This window comes from Haliaeetus albicilla, chromosome 26 (genome assembly GCF_947461875.1).
Source record: "Haliaeetus albicilla chromosome 26, bHalAlb1.1, whole genome shotgun sequence".
Taxonomy (NCBI): domain Eukaryota; kingdom Metazoa; phylum Chordata; class Aves; order Accipitriformes; family Accipitridae; genus Haliaeetus; species Haliaeetus albicilla.
Window position 1 is genome coordinate 19,849,116 of NC_091508.1, and position 18,868 is coordinate 19,867,983.

The 18,868-nt window shown below is 53.7% G+C and overlaps 1 protein-coding gene across 7 annotated transcripts in view; it reads right to left on the reverse strand.

Moving 5' to 3' along the window:
• Positions 1-18,868, reverse strand: part of GPSM1 (G protein signaling modulator 1) — an 82,255-nt gene that overhangs the window by 2,552 nt on the left and 60,835 nt on the right. For 4 of the 7 annotated variants that reach the window (XM_069771110.1, XM_069771107.1, XM_069771108.1 and 1 more), the window contains 2 exons: positions 3,688-3,847; positions 230-438 (listed from right to left, as the gene is read on the reverse strand). In XM_069771110.1, coding sequence (XP_069627211.1) covers positions 230-438; positions 3,688-3,847 — 369 coding nt within the window. Of the gene's footprint in view, positions 1-229; positions 439-3,687; positions 3,848-6,462; positions 6,541-10,327; positions 10,567-18,868 lie in introns of those variants that run through there. The other 3 variants (XM_069771113.1, XM_069771111.1, XM_069771112.1) reach the window with 3 other exon arrangements.

Consider the following 18,868-nt stretch of genomic DNA (forward strand, 5'->3'; position numbering starts at 1 on the left):
CCCTCTCCCCTGTAGAGTGGTAACAAAGCACAGCCCTCGGTACAGGGTAAAAAGAAGGACCTGAGGCAAAGACCAGTACCTGCCCGGGTCCCCGGGGCTGCGGGTGGGCAGCTGCTGGCCACAGCCCTTCCCAGCAGGGCAGATGGGATCAGGGGATGGCGTTTACCCGTGTGGGAGAAATCAGTGTCCCCCCCCTCCAGCTCTGCAGCCCACTCAGCCCTGCCGGTACCTGACACTTCATCAGCATGTTGAAGAACTCGTCCCCGGGCTCCTGGGCATCCCCTTCTACACGCAGGTGCCCCAGGTTGTTGTGTGTTATCCGGAGGCCTGGCAGGTTGCCCACGTTGGCACGCTGGTCATCCAGCCGTCTGCTCTGGGAGCTGGCAATGAGGTCGAAGAACTCCTCCGTCTGTGGAGACGCCATTAAGGAGGACTGTGCTGCGAGTGGGGAGAGGAGCACACATCAGGATCACAGCTCTGCCTGCTCATCCCTCGGCTGCGGTTCTGCTCTGCAGAAAGCCCAAATCCTCATCACCAAACCGCTGTTCAACCAACTGGGCTGCAGCTGAGCCTTACACACTCCCCTGCAAGGGACCGGGGCTCACTGTACAGCCAGACCTCCTGCGGCTGAGCTCGGGAGGATGCCGGCTTCTTGTGTGACCGTCGGCATCTCCTTCCACCCCGTGTCACGGAGCAGGAAAAATCCCAGTGCTGGCAACACAAGTGAGCCAAAACCTACCATCAAAGCAACAAGTGTTACAGGGAGCAAAACCCGCTGCCCCATCTCGCAACCACTCGCTCCCTTTTCTGAAGGCCGGTGCTACAGCACAGCCCTTGGTACCCGCCTCCCGAAAAAGCCTTGGGCTGCATCCCTGCATGAAGGGTGAGCAGGGCTGGCTGCGAGGAGCCTGCCTGCACACGGGTCCCGGCCCAGCAGCCAACGCTTTTAGCAGGACCCTCTAACCTCCCTTCCCTATGGGAAGCGGAAAAGCTCCGGTTCAGCAGAGCTGCGGTTTCCATGTTCAGCCGGAGCACATCTCCCCCCAGGGCTGTGCACACTGCCTCCAGCAGGCTCCCTGGTCAATATACTTCTTAAATGAACATATCCAATTTGTGGGGCTGCAAAAACAGCGCAGTACGCTCCAGAGCATGCCTCCCACAACAAACCTGCCACACGCACACAAAACCATCAGGCAGCACAGGGGAAAAGCAGGTGCCTTGACAGGGTAAAGAGCAGAACCTCACAGTCACACCTCCTGCTGCTGGACCTCCCGTGAGGGGCTCCCTGCTATTTACTGCACTTCGCCCAGCTCCTGGGGGACACCAAAGATGCCACCTCAGCCCAGAAGATCCAGTGCCCTGACTTTAACCGCTGCCGGTGAGTGATCACTTGTTGTTTCCAGCACAACTACAGGCAGCTTCCACTGCTGCTTCCACCTGGGTTTCCACCTTGAGCCAAGAGGCACCACTGCTGCACAAGGGCCAACCCGCACCTCGCTCCGGGCTGGGCAGGTGCCAGCGATTGCAGGTGAGCACAGAGTTCCCGAGCATCACCGGCTTGGCCATGGGCACCCTGCACAGTCCCAAGGGCTGGGTATAATTACAGGCAGGTAATTAGCAAAGCCCAGGCCTGGCTAAGCCACTCACCTGGCGGCACATCCTTTCCAGGCCCCCCCCAGAAGCCCGGCCTTTTTTGGGCCAGCTCAAGTATAGGCGCTGTCAAGGTGAGCCCTGGAGACACTCTGGCTATGACGAGCCGCAGGACCTGCGTCACAGCACGTGCGAGGAAAACTCTCGTGGGGTCTGGTTCTTCTCATCGCACAGAGCGGAGCAGAGCCAGCCTGGGCTCTGCCTGCCGGGAGGGGGGTGGCATGAGCTGGTGGCAGAGGGTCCCGGTCCAGAACCTATACATATAATCTATACTCTATAAACCCCTGGGGGGAGTACCCGCACGGCCGGAGCGCAGCCGTGCCCAGGCAGCATCCCCCAGCTTTGCACACCTGCTCCAGGCAGCATCCCATCGGCACCACCGAGGGGCTCGGCTCGCGCAGGGCAGAGGAACAACGGGACAAAGGGAGGATTTTCAAACACGGCACACGAGCAATGGCAGGACCTCTGCAAAGCAAGTGAGTCAGCCCCCAGCGCTGGAAACGCCTCTCGGGCAGCGCTCAATGGAAAGAGCCTGTTGGCTCCTGGCAGCTGCTGCGCAGTGAAAGGCTCCCAAACAACAGACACTGCGCTTGGGACAGGGGCAAGCAAAAAAACTGTAAGAAACACAGCCGAATTGGTGTTACTGTCCCAGTGAGCACACAGCACTTGAGCAGAGGGTGCCCCAAGCCTCCTGACACGACGTGCTCTTTTTAAAGCCCCAGCTCGTGGAGTTGCAGAAACACATAAAAATCTCAGTGCTAACTCAAAGATGAGTTTCTTCCCCTTTAGCTCACAAAGAAACCTTGAAAATAACATGTCCAAAAGGCTCAGAGACAAAACAAAAGCAGAGCCTGTGCCTACTTGTACATTCTTTATAAAGCTCCATATTTTAAACTCAGCCTCCTAAATTACACAGCTGTTACAGCCAAACACACTTCTGTATCAGAAATGTGTATCTTGAGAAAGTGATGCTCATTTCCACTCTATTTTTAGAAGACAAAAACCTGCTCACCTCACAGCCAACCTGCCTTCCTGCCACAGCCTGACCTTCTCCACACCGCTCTGCTCTCACTGCTTCTGGCACCCACTTCTCTGAGCAGTCTCGTGCTGCAGCTCTTGCCGCACTCGGAGGGATCTCAGGGGTCTCCTCCTCTCCTATTTGTACTTCGTGTTCATTTGGAAACTGATAAACAAATCCATCACTTCAAATGAAGTGTTTTGAGCCCTTTGTGGTGGTGATTAAGTGTGCAAGTGTGACCTGCACATTTTAATGCTTCTCTCCAGCTTGATTTAAACAAAGGACCTCAACGCCATATCATAAAAAAAGACGCGAAACCAAAGCGCAAACACAGACCTGACCTGCCTTTCCTGTCCCATCTATTTGTCAGACAGCTTCCTCAATTTATCCCTTTTCTTCCTATGGGTGAGCTAGCTGTCTGCCTGCTGGAGCTTCCTACTGTTTATCCATCCTTCCGGCTTCTCTGTTCTTACACAGCACCTATCACAACAGCATCCAAGAACTGTACAAAATCCAGAAGTTCTTCCTCCATGGCAACGCTATGAGAAAAACTGGCAATACTTTAACCTGTCTGTGAAAGCCTGCCCCAGCCCTCTGCATGCCCCAGCTCTCCAGGCTCTTACAAGGCTCCCTCAGTAATGACCATCAGCATCTTCCTCCTGGAGATGCTGGCAGAGGCAGAAGTCCTCGTGCCAACCTCACTGTTCAAAAGGCCAGACCTTCAAAAGATCCACACTGAAAAAATCCAAGTATATTTTGCATTTCTCTTGCTGGTTTACTCTCCAAGCCTTAGTTCGTATTCTCCAGCCTTTCCCTCAGCAACCATTAACATAAGAATGTTTCTTTCTTCCTTAAATAATGATGGAGATTGCCAAAGGACTGCTAAGTTCAGAATGCTGAGGCTTGGGGAAAACAGTATAAAACAGTAAGATTCACAGTAAAACCACGACAGCTGGCCACACCATGGGAGCAGCATCACTCCCATAGCAATAATGACTTATGAACGCATCAGTGCTTACATATCCGTTCTTCCAGGGCAGGGACCGGTGTGGCAGCTGCCTCTGCAGCCTCCGATGGGCATTCTTCCAACGGGCAGCGCTGATCATCCATCCGGTTGCTCTGGAACTTGCTCAACAGGTCAAAGAAGCATTCCTCATCCGAAGGGGTCCGGTTGATTTTCTGGAAAGACATTAAACACAGATGAGAGTCAGAACGCCCCAAACAACTCCCCACGTCCAATTGCTCCATCTGGCGTGGCCTCGGCAACGTGTCGTGCCCTCTCCTGGTCTGTTCAGAGGACGGCTCCTGGCTGTGCCCGCGGCTTGCCAAGCCCTGCAGCCTGGAGCCTGCCAGGGGTCACTGCTACTTGGTCCCTCTGTCCTCCTGGCTCTGAAATAACCTCTCCCTTTTTCCCTTGCCACTTTTCGGTGTGGAAAATCTAACACCACCCTCCTAGAGGAGGCCACAGGCAGAGCATCACGAAGGTCCCCTCTCCCGCAGGGACGCCTGAGTGGGAGTGGGGTGAAGAGCTGCTCTGCAACTTGTGCTCCACGAGATGGGGCATCCCGTGGAGACCTGCGGCCGCCCCAACAGGTCATCCACACTGTGGCTGACCCCAGAGACTCTGGGCGCTTCTGCAGCCCAAACCAGAGCCAGGCTCCTACCAGCAAGCAGATGAGCCTTGCGCAGAGCAGCCTCTGTTGCTGCAGAACATCTTGAGTGCTCAGAACAAACTGGAGGCTGAAAGGGAAAGAGGGGAGGAAAGGGGACAGCACTCACCCTGGCACTTCTCTGCAGGGAAGAGGAGCTTCTGGGCTGGCAAAGGGGTGGGCTCAGAGAAGGACTGTGGTTGGGAGCACGAGGGACGAGGGGAAAACACGCAGACGCCCTGGCTGAAGTGTTATTGTGTGCCCAGCTGAGGCTCAGCTCGAGCTCAGGCATGCCAGCACTCAGCCGTCCTTTTTAACCAGCTAAATTTAACCTTTGCGGGCCACTGCCCCTTGCACCCCCAATGCTTCCTTTCGGAGCTCCTGTGTCCTCAGCGCACTGCTTGTTGTAACAGTCACCGAGCTGCAAATGCCGCAAAATTATAGTTTTTCAGGAAAACGGTTCTTGCACAAGAGCCCCAAATAAGCACCTTGCACTAGACAGTGATATATTTAAGTCGTGCTGCAGAAGGGTTCGCGTTCAAGGCAGCCTTTCGAAAGCGCTGTGTTGTGTCCGGTTCCAGCACGGAGAGGGGCCGTGCGCCCCATGCTGGGAGAGCGAACCCAGAGTCCTGCCCTGGAGCAGCCGGTGCAGTAGGAACAGCAGATCTTTCCAAGGAGCCACTCAGAATGGGATATAAAATTAGACAGCGATAAGAGGGGCATCTGCCAGGCTCAGGAAGGGTCCCTGCGTGCTGAGCTGGTCCCACCAGATGCTGGAAGAAATACCAGAACAGAAACTAACCAAAACCTCCTACAACTGGGTCTGCCTGTGCTGAGCTATTTTCCAGCCTGGGGTTGGGGAAGGCCAATCTGGGAAGGAGCACTGGGTCCCTCCTGGGGAGCAGCACACCCCGGCAGAGAGATGGAGAGAGCACAGGGAGAGCCGGGCCGGAGCACAAGACCTTTCAGCAGAGAAAGGGATCTCCTTGGCTGTTCATGCAGCAAAGCTCCTCTCCCAGCTCTACTGGTGACCGTCCTGGGCAGCCCAGGAGCTCTCCCTCTCCTATCATGTGCAGTGCTGTTCCCAGCAGAGAGCTCTCCGTCGGGGCAGAGGCAAGCGAAGCCCTTCAAGGGAGGTCTGCAACAGGGAGACACTTGTGCTGACAGGGTTAAAGCCGCAAGTTGGATTCAGTAAATGAAGGAAAACAATTTTCCTGTATGCTAAGTGAAGCAGATGAGATGCACTCAGCTTCTATTTAGGGCAGCGTCAAAATTAGCAGCGGGCCAGAGAGGAACATTAGCAATGTGGGAACTGATCAGGGAGGGGAAAAACCCCTCTCACCTCTTTCCACGTGCCAATCCGCTAATGAAATAGCAGCTCAGAAGGACTCTCTGAACCATCAACAGTTGCACCTTGGAAATCAAAGCTTGCTTGGGCTTGAACCAAGGATGAACTACATCTATCATAGCTCTGCTATGTTGGTTTGCGTGACCCAAATTTCAGGCTAGAGGAGGAAGCCGGCTCATTCACACCAAGCCTCTCTCTAGCTTTCCCCGCAACCGCACAGAGTAAATCAGAGCAGTCGCAGGTCCACAGAAGTTTTGCCTTGCAGGGAGCAGCCGGGCAGCGCGTAGGTCAGAGCCCCCAGCTTGGGGCTTCGCCCCTGCAGAGACCAGATCCCCCCCGGGTGCATCCTGCCAGGGACCCTGCAATTTCGCATGTGGGGATCTCAGCTCAAAAGGCGCCTGGGAAAGGAAAGGATGCTCTGAATCAGTAGGAAGAGCAGCCAGTGCATGTGAATGTGGGACGGGGCTGGCTGCATGCCTGGGTACCTCCCAGTTTGGTGGCAACCGGAGGGGCAGGAGGCGAGTGCCCGTGGGCCAGCATTAGGGCTTGCACGTGCTGCGCCAGCCCGGGACGTGGGGTGCAGCAGGGCACGCGGCAGCACCCACTGACGCCAGGCTCCCTCCAGCGCTGCCCCAGGCCTGCACCTCTCTAATTAAAACGCCCAAATATGACAAGGCACGGAGTGCTTGGCTCCCTCCGCTCGCAGTCTGCTCCTAGCCCCGAGGAAGGAGCTGTGAGGGCAGATGGATGCGTAATCACACCCCGGGGCGCACCATCTGCTACCGAGCTGTGCTTACCCAGGGCTTGGCACATCCAGGATGGTCAGGAGGCTTCCCGAGAGCCAGGGCATCCCCTAACGGGGCTGAGCAACAGTCCTGCGATAGCACAGACACACAACAACCGGTCACCATGGGCCTGAGACCCAGATCCCTAAACGGTTCCTGGGCAGCAGCTTTGGTTTCCAGCCTCGAGACCACTTCTCACCCCATGGCTGGTGTCCCTGCCTGGCCTCATTCCCCATGCTCTGCCTCATCCCAGCACCACAGCTACCCAAATTCTGCCAACTGTTACTTTCCTCCGGTCAGCCAGCCTCCATCACGTACAAAGAGGGAAACCAACCCCATTTGCACTGGACAGAGGGACCTGGGGCTTTTGCTGGCACCCACAGCCTGGGGACTGCTGGCACTGCAGAGGTCACCCCCAGGGCAGCTTTGGCTGCAAACACGCTTGCCCTTGGCATGGCCATGGAGACACACACGCCTCTCCCACGCAGGGACACGGACAAGCACGGAGCCTCTGCTCCTGCTCCCCAACCTCTGGCAGAAGAGGGACGACCACCATCCCAGGCAGGTGGAGGTCCCATAGGTGGGGGTCAGAGCTTTGTTCCAGTTTTTTGTGAGCAGTATTTCCACCTGAGCACTGCCAGCTCATCGGAGAGCTGAGCTACCTGGCTAAGGACAGCCCGGGCGCAGGACTCACTCACCTGAAACAGGTCTCCCTCACTGGAAGGCATCCAGGCTTTTGCATACATATATTTGCTGGTGGATGAGGAGGTTGTTTAACCTGCCAGGTTGGATTCAGGATGTGTAAAACACAGCTGAGGCATTGGAAAGGCAGCGAAGAGCAGCTGCAGGGAGCGATTGGGTGCCTGCTGCTGCTCTCCCTGCAGCGATGCCGCCCCAGGTTGTCCCTCTGCTCAGCCGGGACCAGCAGCTCTTCAGGCTGCCCCAAGCCCCTGCCTCTCCCAGGCTGCAGGTCACTGCCCTGCGGAGCACAAACACACCCTATTTCCTCTCCGATAAACTCTCACTCATACTAAATAAAACCTTTCACAGTCTTTGGATGAGAAGGTCCTGGGCTGCCCGGCTCTGCCCCCCAGGCACAGGAGTGCAGGGCACAGACCAGCATCTCATGGGGAAATCCCTCAGATTAGCTGCTCTGGATGCACAGGTGAGGCCAAAGCTGAAGTGATCCCATGCAAAGCAAAACAAAGTCAGAACAGACTCCTGTGCCTAAACCCCCTTGGCCATTTGCACCCGGATTCAGGAAAGCCATTAAACAAATGTAGAAGGCCTAATTGCAAGAGCTAAAACACTTTCTACCTCCCAACACCCAAAGCCACAGCCCACAAATGCCCCGCAGGGTTTCCACCCTTGGATGCCACTGCCCTGCAGGGTCTCTGCAGAGAAGAGCCTTTCTCTGACACGTTCCCGTTCCAGAGCCCCATCCCGGGATTGGCAGAGGACATGTTAATTATTTCCGTGCTAGTTTCACATGGTGTTTCCATCCCTGAGGGCCCTGTGGAGCAGGACACAGTGCTCCCTGGCAGGCAGATGGGGGTGGGTCCTTTTGCCCGGCCCCACACACACATCCCAGGCCAGGAGCGGTAAGTCCTTGGTCGGAGCAGGTCAATGCCACTGGCACCGTGCTTTCCGCACGGTTTTCTTTCTTTTCTTTCATGGCTTTCTGCTCCATAACGCCGCTCCTGGGAGCACCCTGTCCCCAATCTTGCTTTGCCACCCAAGCAGCCCACACCCACCACCGCCGGCCCCAGCCGTGCTCCCCCACCACACACGGGCACCTGCTCTTAGAAATACCCTCAACCTAACAGCTCTGGCAACGGCGGATTCTCCCACAGCTTCCTGCTGCCCCCACAGGGTTTAAAGTCAGCTTGGGCAGTGCCAGAGGGCTCCCCGGGAAGCAGCAGCAGCAGCCAGGGTGGGATACAGCTCTCCCCGCATTCGCTGCTGAGCCCCACCAAAAGCCTGTCTGATTATGGCCATGCAACAACACGCTCCCGGGTTGCTCCAGGGACAGGGCTCCAGAGGTCCCCAAGGACCACGGCGGATGATTTCTGCTCTGGCAGAGCCACGGCACATCCTCCAGCGATTCCTGCCACCGCCACGTGCCAAGAGCACCTGCTGTACCACGCACGGGTGAAACGTTCCCTTCGAAGGGAGCTTCGCCCACCAAACCAAACTGCAGGTGCTCTCATGAGCTACCCAAAGGGCCAAACCTTGTTCCTCTGTCAGATCAGCTTCTCCTTTCGCAGCTGGTGTCCCCACAGGGCGCTGGCCTGCCTTTGGTTCCCCTCCTCTCCTCCAGGCTCAACTTTTTGCAGACATGCCCCGATGCAGCAAGGAGCTGTCAAGCTCAAGGACCGCTCGCGGCGGCTTCATCCAGCCCTCTGAGGGGGACGGTGCTGTCCTACCTGTGGGCAGGACCTGCTGCCCAGCGGTGGATGGACCCCAGTGGGTCTGGCACAGCGGATCCAGCTCAGGAGCTGCTGCTCAAAGGCGATCTGGCTCTGGCGTGTGGGCCAGGTCAGGGATGAGGTGAGGATGGCAGCAGGTTCAGTGATAATGCAGCAGTTTTCACCGTTACTCCCTCAGAGAGCACTGCCTTGGCATTTAAACGTGTCCACCACGAATACTCCTCCTCACCTTATTTCAGGGAAGAGACAACGTGGAGATGAAGTGACTTGACCAAGTCCTGCAGTGACGCAGTGGCAGAGCTGGGACAGGACCCAGCGATCGGTCCCCAGTGCCAAGCTCTCGACTGCGGACTGTTCTTGGAAAAATTGTGCCCCTTGTTCTAGCAGGTGCTTATCTGCCCAGGGCCTAGCAGATATTCATTCCAACACCTCTACACCCGCGTGCCATGCCTTATCTGTCTCTCCCTCTATAACGCAGATACATCACAACTGCTTACCTCCTCTCTTTTCAAGGCAGCCAACCTCAAAGTCACCAGGCATGAGTGGGGCAGGGGTGGTGCTGGTGACTGCCAGTGCTGAAAGCACTTTATCCCGGACAGCCCCACTGCTTGCCAGTCCCCTCCACACGGCTTTTCTCTATCCCTGCATCACCCCAACACCTCGCCCTGGACAAACCCACCACGGGGGCCAGCACCACTGGCATGGCCGCAACCCCAAACCCCCTCACCTCGTAGGTACATCAGGCACTGAATTAACTTCCCCAGCTCATCGCTTCACCTGGTGAAAGGCACCGGAGGGCAGGTTTGCAGAAAGCCTCCCAGAAGACAGGGGGAGGCTGGAGGACAGGAGTGGAAGCAAACCCATGGCCAAAAGCCGCAGCCTGTTTTACCAGGAGGTGAAACGCCTGGAGCATCATCTTGCGGCTCGGGAGCGGGGGTCTCCCAGTCCCCGGCCACCAACACCTCGGCTGGAGTCTCCACTCCTTGATGAGACCGTCATCTTCAAAGTCAGAAAAGCTGTTAAACTTGCCCAGTCTTTGCTGAGGACAGCACTTCCCTTTCAATGCCAATCCTCGAGCACTGCTGCCACACTCCCTCTAAAAGGCAGGGCTGGCCGGCAGACACCCCGTCCTCCCCCAGTAAGCACCGCCAGCCACAGAAAACCACCAACCGCACTTGTCACACTCTGCTGTAAGACATCAGCAGACACTCGAGCAGCCTGTGCATTGCTTGCATCTATTTCCCAGAAAGTTGCAAAAATATTAATAATAAAAAGTTCAAACTGAAGCTACCTGCAAACTTTAAAAAAAAACAAGCACACACAGGCAATATCCAAGCCTGGCCTGAGTAAATCTCTCTTCTCTATCTACCTCCTTCTCTCACCCCCGATCTAGCCTCTCGTTTCAGAGGACAGAAGGGAAACACAAACAAAAACCAAGTTTTACTTACTGACCTCAGCAGCCAGCTCTTCCCCAGGCTCCAGCTTTTACATATCCACGGGCGAGAACAACCTCACCTCGCCAGGCAGAGGCTGGCGATGCGGGGCTGCCGCTTCGATGCTCTTTAGCTACCGCTAGCAGCCAGAGAGAGCTCTCTCCAGCTCCGCTCCGGCTGCCGGAGCAGAGATTTATGCGGAGCGCGCAGCCATGTGAAGAACGTCGCCAGCACCAGTGACCCACTGGGTGCGAGATGCAGCTTAAAGCGACAGCCCTGCTCGCCACGCTCCTCCCGGAGTCACTCCTGTGCCCTTGCACGAGGGGGTGGACTCCAGCGAAGCGCTCGTCTCTCCCTCACCTCGCTGCCACGATCCTAGTGTTATTAGATGATGCTCTTAAACACACAGTGGAGCTATGCGAATATTTAGCTTTCCTTCCACCTCCTCACCTCCTACCCACCACACACACTTTACCTTAAAAATAGATTGGGATCAATTTTCCTAAACTACATCTGCAAACACACTCAGCTCTACAGGCACACGCACCACGACAGTAAATGCACTGTGCACATACAGACACAATATGATCACTCAGATTTAAAGCACCAAAATATTGAAGGACCATTTTTAGCTCCAGATAGTCCTCCTGCTCCTCATATTATTAGATACGTGATTTTTTTTTTTTGTCCTCTTGCAAAAGCCAAAGATGCTCAGCCATAGGCATCCTTGATTTAAATGTACCACTGTTTAACAGACGGACATTTCTAATTGCAATAAGGTTTTAAACATGGAAAGATGGAAATGCTACGTAACAGCCAAAGAGCTGCTCTTACCTCCCATTTGTGAAACGTGAATGTGAAATGTGGATTTCTGACACTGAAATGGGTCACTGGAAAGAGAAGCAGCTTGCCAAAGGCCACCTGGCAGGGCAGCAGCAAAACGAGGACAGAGTCCCGTTGGCACTCTCGGCTCTCTGTCCACACTGTCCTCTTACACTTCACTCTCATTTTTCATTGCAAAAGTAGGAAGTTTCTTTATCCTGAACAAATGCAGCTTTGGGGGACTGCCTGTGCCTTTCCATACCAGTAAATTTATTTCCAGGAGCCACCCAGTAATTAGAAACATGGAAACTGTGTGGGGTCCGAGATCAGGACTCCTGGCTCGGTACCTGGCTCTGGCCCCTGCCAGACTGCACACAGGGCATGGCGGATCTCAGCCCCCAGACCCCTCCTATCCACCAAGAGGGGCTGGGAAGCCTCTCTGGGCTTCGCAACAATCCTGACCCAAAGGACAAGGCATCACGGATGCATAAAGCATCTCCAGGAGGAGAGCAGCAGGGCTGGGGCAGCCGTGGTCGGGGACTGCAAATCCATCGGTGCCGACCTGGCTGACGGGGGGGGGGGGGTCAGGCTGTGCTCAGGGGCAAACACAAGCTCTGAAGCAACAAGTGATAAAACACCCTGTGCTGATGAGACACGGGCAGAACCGCCGCGGTGGGGATGCTGCAGACATGCAAGAAGACCCTCCGCAGCACCAGTGATGCTGGCCAGGATCTGTCCTGTGGGGCAGCCCCATCTGTCATGTGCCAGGAGAAGAGGCCAACTCTCCTTCACACAGGACCTTGCAAAATCCTCGTGTCAGGACAGAGCGGGCAAAAGGCAATTACTCTGCACCTATTTTGTTCTGATGCCACAGGCTATGGAAGGCAAGAGACAACTGGGAATCAGCCTCAAACTAAGCTGCTGCCTGGGGAGCTCACATACTAAACTTCAATTTAGTTTGCAATTTAATTTTTTAAAATGCTACAGCAACTGAGGAGGGAAAGAAGGTGCAAGGAAGGGCAAGGAGCAGGGCACAGCCGATCTGCTTGCTGTCGCGCTCGGTGTGGGGGCAGAGACATCGCTGCAGCTCTCGCGAGCAGAACGTCTGTGCTGCGGCCACCGTTTCCCTGCTGCTGCGCTGCTGGGGAGCTGAGTTAAGGGGATACTTTGGTGGAGAGGGGTAAGAGGGGAATGAACCAGAACTGAGACTCTGCCCCTTACCTGAAGAGCTGAGTTGACTTGGGACAGCTATGAAAGGGGGCATTTGAAGCTGGTATTGGGGGTGAAATGCAGGAGAAAGGAGCAGAGCCCACACACAAGAGGTCAGTGCTTGGAACAGCAAGAGGAAGCAACTTTTTGCATTTGAGTTTAGGATGCAGCAAATGAGAGCGAGTGAGCCGTCTGCGATCTGCAGAGACACCACCTGCAACTTCAGACTCCAGGTCTCGCACCAGGGAGCTGTGAGCGTGCGCCCGAGGGTGCCCTCGGCACGCGGGTGCCCGTCAGCGCGTTTTGCAAACTGCACAGCCACAGCCCCTGGTGCAGACCATTCACACGCTGCTCAAACACAACGTGTGCACCGTGCTTTCCTTGTAGGATGAAATTATCACCCTTACTTGGACTGTTTTCAAAGATTTTTTTTTTCCTTTAAACAACTCGCCCACTCATCCCTATAAACGCCGGTGCTAAAAGCTGGTTCTGTTGTTAAGATTTCAAATAACTTGGGTTTTATTGTTTCAAACAAAATCAAAATAACTCACCCACGCTCCCTCCTTCCTGAATACAGTAACTGCTGACCTGTTGGGAGCATGCCCTACTGCCACACGTGGCTTAAATCCACCCCTTTGGATCAATAGCAGGTGACAATATCGTTTTCGCTTTTATTTTGAGACAGTGTGGCAGGCCTGCGTGGGTGTCTGGCTGAAGTGTTACTGACACCTTTGCTACTTGCAGTGCTGATCCGACCACCTGAAAAGTTAGCACAAACGTGCTCAGATTTGGCCACTTTGTGCAGCAATCTTATTAATTCTGGATTTGCACTTTTTCCCCAGCTACACTGTCATCTACCTGAAATCACAGGTAGCCAGCCCTCACTGCTGAGACCAGTGCATCCATGGCACGGAAATTACTTCTATTTTCTCTTTGAGAGGCAATATATTAGTCAGCATATTCAAACAGTCCTCAAAGAGCTACAACAATATTCTGTAGTTCATGTAGCAACTTTCCCACATAGGATTTGACAGCACTTACCATTGCCAGTCTGGGTTTCCCTGTCACCATTTAATAGAAACACACAAGCCTAGATTTAGCACCTAAAGCTTAAATTACTAACCAAGGAGACAAGTTAGAAGCATTAGCATTCCAGGTCAGTCTCTCCAGTCCACAGAAGAAGAGGGGAAGCTCCAGAGGCCAATTTGACCCATCAAAAACCCGGAGCATCCCTTAAATACCAAAACTGGGAGTGAACCTGAACTACTTGGTCGAAACAAGTCAGGTTACAGACAGATGCCAGCAAGCAGTAAGTTTTTGGAGCATAACCAATGCCCACCCTCACACAGAGCTGCGGTACCTGGCCGTGCACACCGTTACACACCCAAGCAGGAAAGCACAACATTTTAGCTGAAACTAGTTGCAGTGATTTACTTTGCAGTTGGAGGGAGGTGGAACTAGGACCACACTCAGCTGTTGAGTCTCAGCTGAGTGGCAGTAATTTGCTAAACCAAAATAACTCCGTTGCTTTAAAGGATATAACCCATATTCTTGATTAATTAGCACAGAAGCCAAGGTTAACATACAGTGCTCAACTCCCAGTCACCTACTGTATCCACTAGTCCCCACCACCACCTCCCCACTTCCAGCCCTACCGAGGAGTAGGAGGTGATGGAGGAGACAGGTGCCTATAAGCCCGCTGCCAGTGAAGGAGACGCTCGTCTTCAGCGATGGAAATGATCCAACGCTCCCCCAGCAGCAGATATGCCCTCCTCCCCACAATATACTGTGCTCGGTGCATCTGAAATTGGAACCTACTGACAATTTGCTTTGAAAACGCTTTGCAAAAAAAGCCTACTTGTCTCTGGATTGCCAAAATTGTGCTGCTTTCTTGAAACGTACTTTTATTTAGACACCTACTTGCTCTTAGCATAGCGTTGTTTTAAAAACCAGCTGAACAGATGCAGCACCTTTACCAGGGGTGGTAACGATCGGGTAAAGTTAGTCGGTGGATCCGCACACACCCGTCTACATTAGCACCCATAACGCACATCTAACCTTCATATAAACACCCTTCACTGCAGCAAACGCCCAAATCTTAATTATTATTTACTCATATTCCAGTAATGCCTGAAGGCTGCGCTCAAGATCAAGGCCTTGTTATGCAAGGCACCCCACAAAACATGAAATCCTGGCCCTGCTGGGGGCAGGGAGGATGCTGGGGCTGGTACCCATGGGTTTACCATTTCAACGATCGTCAGACACAGCCCTTCTCAGAAGAGCTTAAACAGGTAAGACAAAAATCACACGCAAACACAGGAACAGCTTCTCCTATCAGCAAAAAGCAGCTTTTGCTCTGGTACGTGCTAGTTAAAAGGGCAAGATGAAACTACACCCCATTTGGGGAAGGCAAAGACAGGGAGGCTGATTTGCTCCACGTGACAGTTCCCAGAGAATACTAGGATGCAAATGGCTTTAGATACAGCTAAAAAATCCTTCAAGGACTTTTCTGCACATCCCAGGGGAGTTGCACCTCCTGCACCCAAGCATATTCAGCAGGCTCACTCTTTGCTGGCTCTCAAGAGAGGGCTGCACTGATCTGCAGAAACTGGTTCCCCCTCTCCTCCAGCAGAACGAGCACTGCAGGGAACTGCACCCCTCTGTGGTACAGACACCACGATCCAGGATGGAAAAGTTGGATCCACGGGATAGTTCGGGACCCTTCTCTAACTGCACATCTCCCCAAGAAGCTTCCCCCGCTCTCCCTGCACGCAAAGCACTTAACCGGGCTCAGCTCTCTGCCAGGTTCGGGCTGCAGTCTTCTGGGGCTGCATGGGGAACAGGAAGGAGCCGGGGGCTCTGAAAAACCATTATTTAGGCTTTTTTAGATTAATTGGTGTTAATTGCCTTGGGAGGCTCAAAAATAGCACTGCTAATGGGAAATGTGGACGCAGGCTGAAGGTGAGGTGCGAGCAGAGGCTCATGATTGCCACGTTAACCCCGGACACGGGTTGTGCCCTGGCCAGCAGGCAGCCAGCAGTGACTGCCAAAAGCAGGGTGACCTTCTCCTGTCCAGCTGGGATTTGCTTGCCTGCACCTCTAACCCTGACATCCCCCCCCTCCCGACAGCTCCATTCACACTCATACAGGGGCAGAGGGAGCTTTCCTGCTGCCACAACGGTTTTTTATCATGAGAGCTCCAAGAAACAGCACTTGAACCTTCTTCATTTCAGGCTCCTTTGATTTATGGATTCACATCTTTCTCCTTACTCCTGCAACCATGGAGGACCCTCAGCCAGCTCCCAGGGAGCCTCGGTTTCCTGCACCTACAAGCACAGACACAAAGAGAACCCAGAGAGACCCCAAAACCTCTGCTCACCCCAAGACTATCCTAAATCCAGAAGAGAGGACTGGCTTTGGATGGGACCATGTCTATCCATAAGCAGTGGGTTAGAGAACAACCTGCCCGTCGCCTGGGTCATTGAACGCTCCTGCCTGACCGCCAGCGAATACTGGGGACGGAGCTGCGCTGGTGATGAACGAAGGCAGCGGGGTGGCCCCTGGGCAGGATGCCCAAGTGACCACACTGGACAAGCTGCTCACAGGCTGCAATCTGGCCTCTCGCAAGCTGGGCAATAACAGACAAAAGCCAAACTTGCCCCAAGGTTGTGCTGTGTTTGTGTCTTCTGGGAGAGCCTCCAGTGCTGGAGCCCTGTCCAGCAGCTGGTAACAGCCACTATCAAAGATAAGATACAGACAAAACTGGTCTGATTATACACGCTCCTGCACTGCTACAGGTCTGTCCTTAAACGAAACCCAAAGCCCATATTATTAGGGTGCATTTCCTTGTTTTTTAAATATAGTTCATATAAACAGAAACACAAGTTACTGGTACAGATAAGATTATCTACGTAGACCCACCAAGCAACAGAACAACACACAGCACGGCTCCAGCAAGCACAACCAGACTACGCTCCCTTCCCAGCCTCAGTCCACCCATAGAGACCGGCCAGGTCCATCAGGCACTCATCCTTACGTGCCACGGCTGGGAGCTCAGTCCCCGGCGCTGCCACAGATACAGGTTACTGCTGGCACAGCCATGCTACCTCTTGCACTCGCATTTGCCTGAGCAAGAGATAGTTGTAGAAGAAAACCAAACAAAATCCCCGGTCACCAGAGGCCCCTGTGTCATCTGGTGTCATCATAGCTCCAGTGATTTAAGCAGAGTTATGCTGATTTACATTCAAAGAGAACCTGAGCTAAGATTTTTTTTTTTTCAGCTCTTCTCGCATGTGCAGTTTATTAAATGCGAGAGGCCAGAACTATGAACTTACAAAGTGCCCCAGGCACCGCAGAGACCCTAGAAATGAATGAAGAGTTCCAGATTTTGAGAGAAGTCAAATATTTCGAGTTTTATTGCTCTGGGTCTGGCTTCAATTCATCCCTGTTTTTAGTATTGTTCTCTTTAAAGTGACAGTTTCTAGGAAATGGTGAGCGTAACATCTCTCTTACTGTCTCATACCACTTGACGGCTGACAATTTGCTGGGAGAAAAAGGCTGTGCAAGGAGGAACGCAGACCTCAATTATGGCTTCAAGGTGCCAATAACTGAAAACTCAGTTACAGTGAGTCAAGGGAAGAAGAATGTATTTCGGTAGCTTGGTTAGTCAGCTCCAGCCTGGACCACTGGACTAGCCGGTCTGCAGACCTTCTGTCGTAACCTCCAGAAAAGATCTGCTGGGGGACCTTGGAGAACCAGTTCAGTTTTCACCTCCTTCCTAGAGCAGGTTCCTCTGGTAAGAGGCTCTTTCTTATAGTTTTCTAGCTCCAAAACTGGCCTCCGCACTTAGCCAGTTATGGATGGACTATGGGATTCTCCGACATGCTTTCATACATTCCTCTGATCCTCAGCCCAAGGGATCTGAGAAGCATCCAGACCTTGGGGGTCCTTGGTGTAACTTCTGTGCACCTGAGGGCTTGGACAGCCCTCCTGCACATGGGGCAGCCATTACCTTCCTTTTTTCTGCACTCAGTTGATGCACAAGCACAGGCTTGTGTTAAATCCTGCCTCCTATCTCTTTTCCACAGCACAGCTTTGATTCATAACCCATCCTCAGCCTGGGAGGAGGAGAAACAAGGGACAGGCATAGCAGGAAGAAGCAGAAAGGGGATGGACCAGTAACAAGAATATCCCAAAGAGAGGAAGATAAGGAATTCAGCTTTCTGTCTGGGACCTTAAGCACTGAAGTATCTCACTGAGGACAAGGCCTAGAGGCAGCGACACCTTTGCCTTGCTTCTGTTCAGAGCAAAATGTGGGCAGGTCACTGCAAGGGCAGCTCTGGGACAAGCCCTGAGCAAGCAGGCCTCACCCATCTCCGCCCCAGATAAAGGATACTGATCGAGCTGCGGCCCATACAGATACCATCTGCCCTGCCAACATCAGTCCTGTCCCACAGAGTGCGTGGGAGTTATCTGCTTCTTAAGTGGTGACAGGTTCTCTTTTCTACTTAGCTTTTGTCCTCCACATCATCTGCAGGACAAAGGGGAGAGAAGAGTTAACACTTGTTCTGTGCTGTGCAGTGCACCTTGCAGGGGTCATTTCTTCTGCTTCAGCACCCCAAAGGGTCAAATATTCAGAGGTGACCCAGAGATCACAGTCTGGCCTTTTTCTGGCTTAAATTAAGAAACGTCAAAACCATTCCCTGCAACCTTCAGGGGCTCCGTAGCAGAGCTGTCATTTTTCCAAAATGAAAACAGCATCAATTGAGAGTCTCCTCGGTGCTGAAAAGCCCATTGCTCTGAGCAGAGACACTCCTGGGACCTGGCTGCAAAGGGTGCTTAAAGCAGCCAGTGCCCATATCCTTCTCATAAGCTAAAGCTGTGGGTAGAAGAGATGATCGCTGCTTCTCAAATCAAGCCAGGCAGCCGTCTACATTACGCCCAAGGCATCTAAGGCAGAGTCTCTGGACTCCTATTTCTGGACTCTGCAGGGCTGATTTTAAGGAAGTCTCCTCTGGCCACCCAGATAAGCAAGGCAGAGGATGCAAAGGAAAAGCCTTGGACTGGCACAACGTGGACTGTTGTGCAGAGAGAGTGCAGGGACCCGTGCACAGCTCTGGAGACAACCGGTGTCTCACAAAACCAAACCTCGAGTCACAGAGTTGTCCGAAATGCGGTGCCATCCGCACCGAGGAGGGGCTCCCCAGAGAGAGGCAAGTGCAGCATTTGTCCCCAGCACCCTGGAGGATCAGGATGGCTCCTGCCTCACCTCTCCCTGCCACGGACACTGCTCCCTCCCCACCCAGTCTCCCAACCACACCTCACCAGGACCAGCTTCTCCTCCGTGGGATACCGAGGAGCCTGGCAGGTAATTCTGGCTTTTACTCCAACTGTGTATGCTAGCCTACCTCCCAAACCCACCCCCCCTGCATGAGAAAAAGTAACTTAATGAAGGATCATAAACCCATAAGCCTCACATCGCTGCTTGCGCAGCCCCAGCCCCGCACACCGGAGCTGCCCACTGGG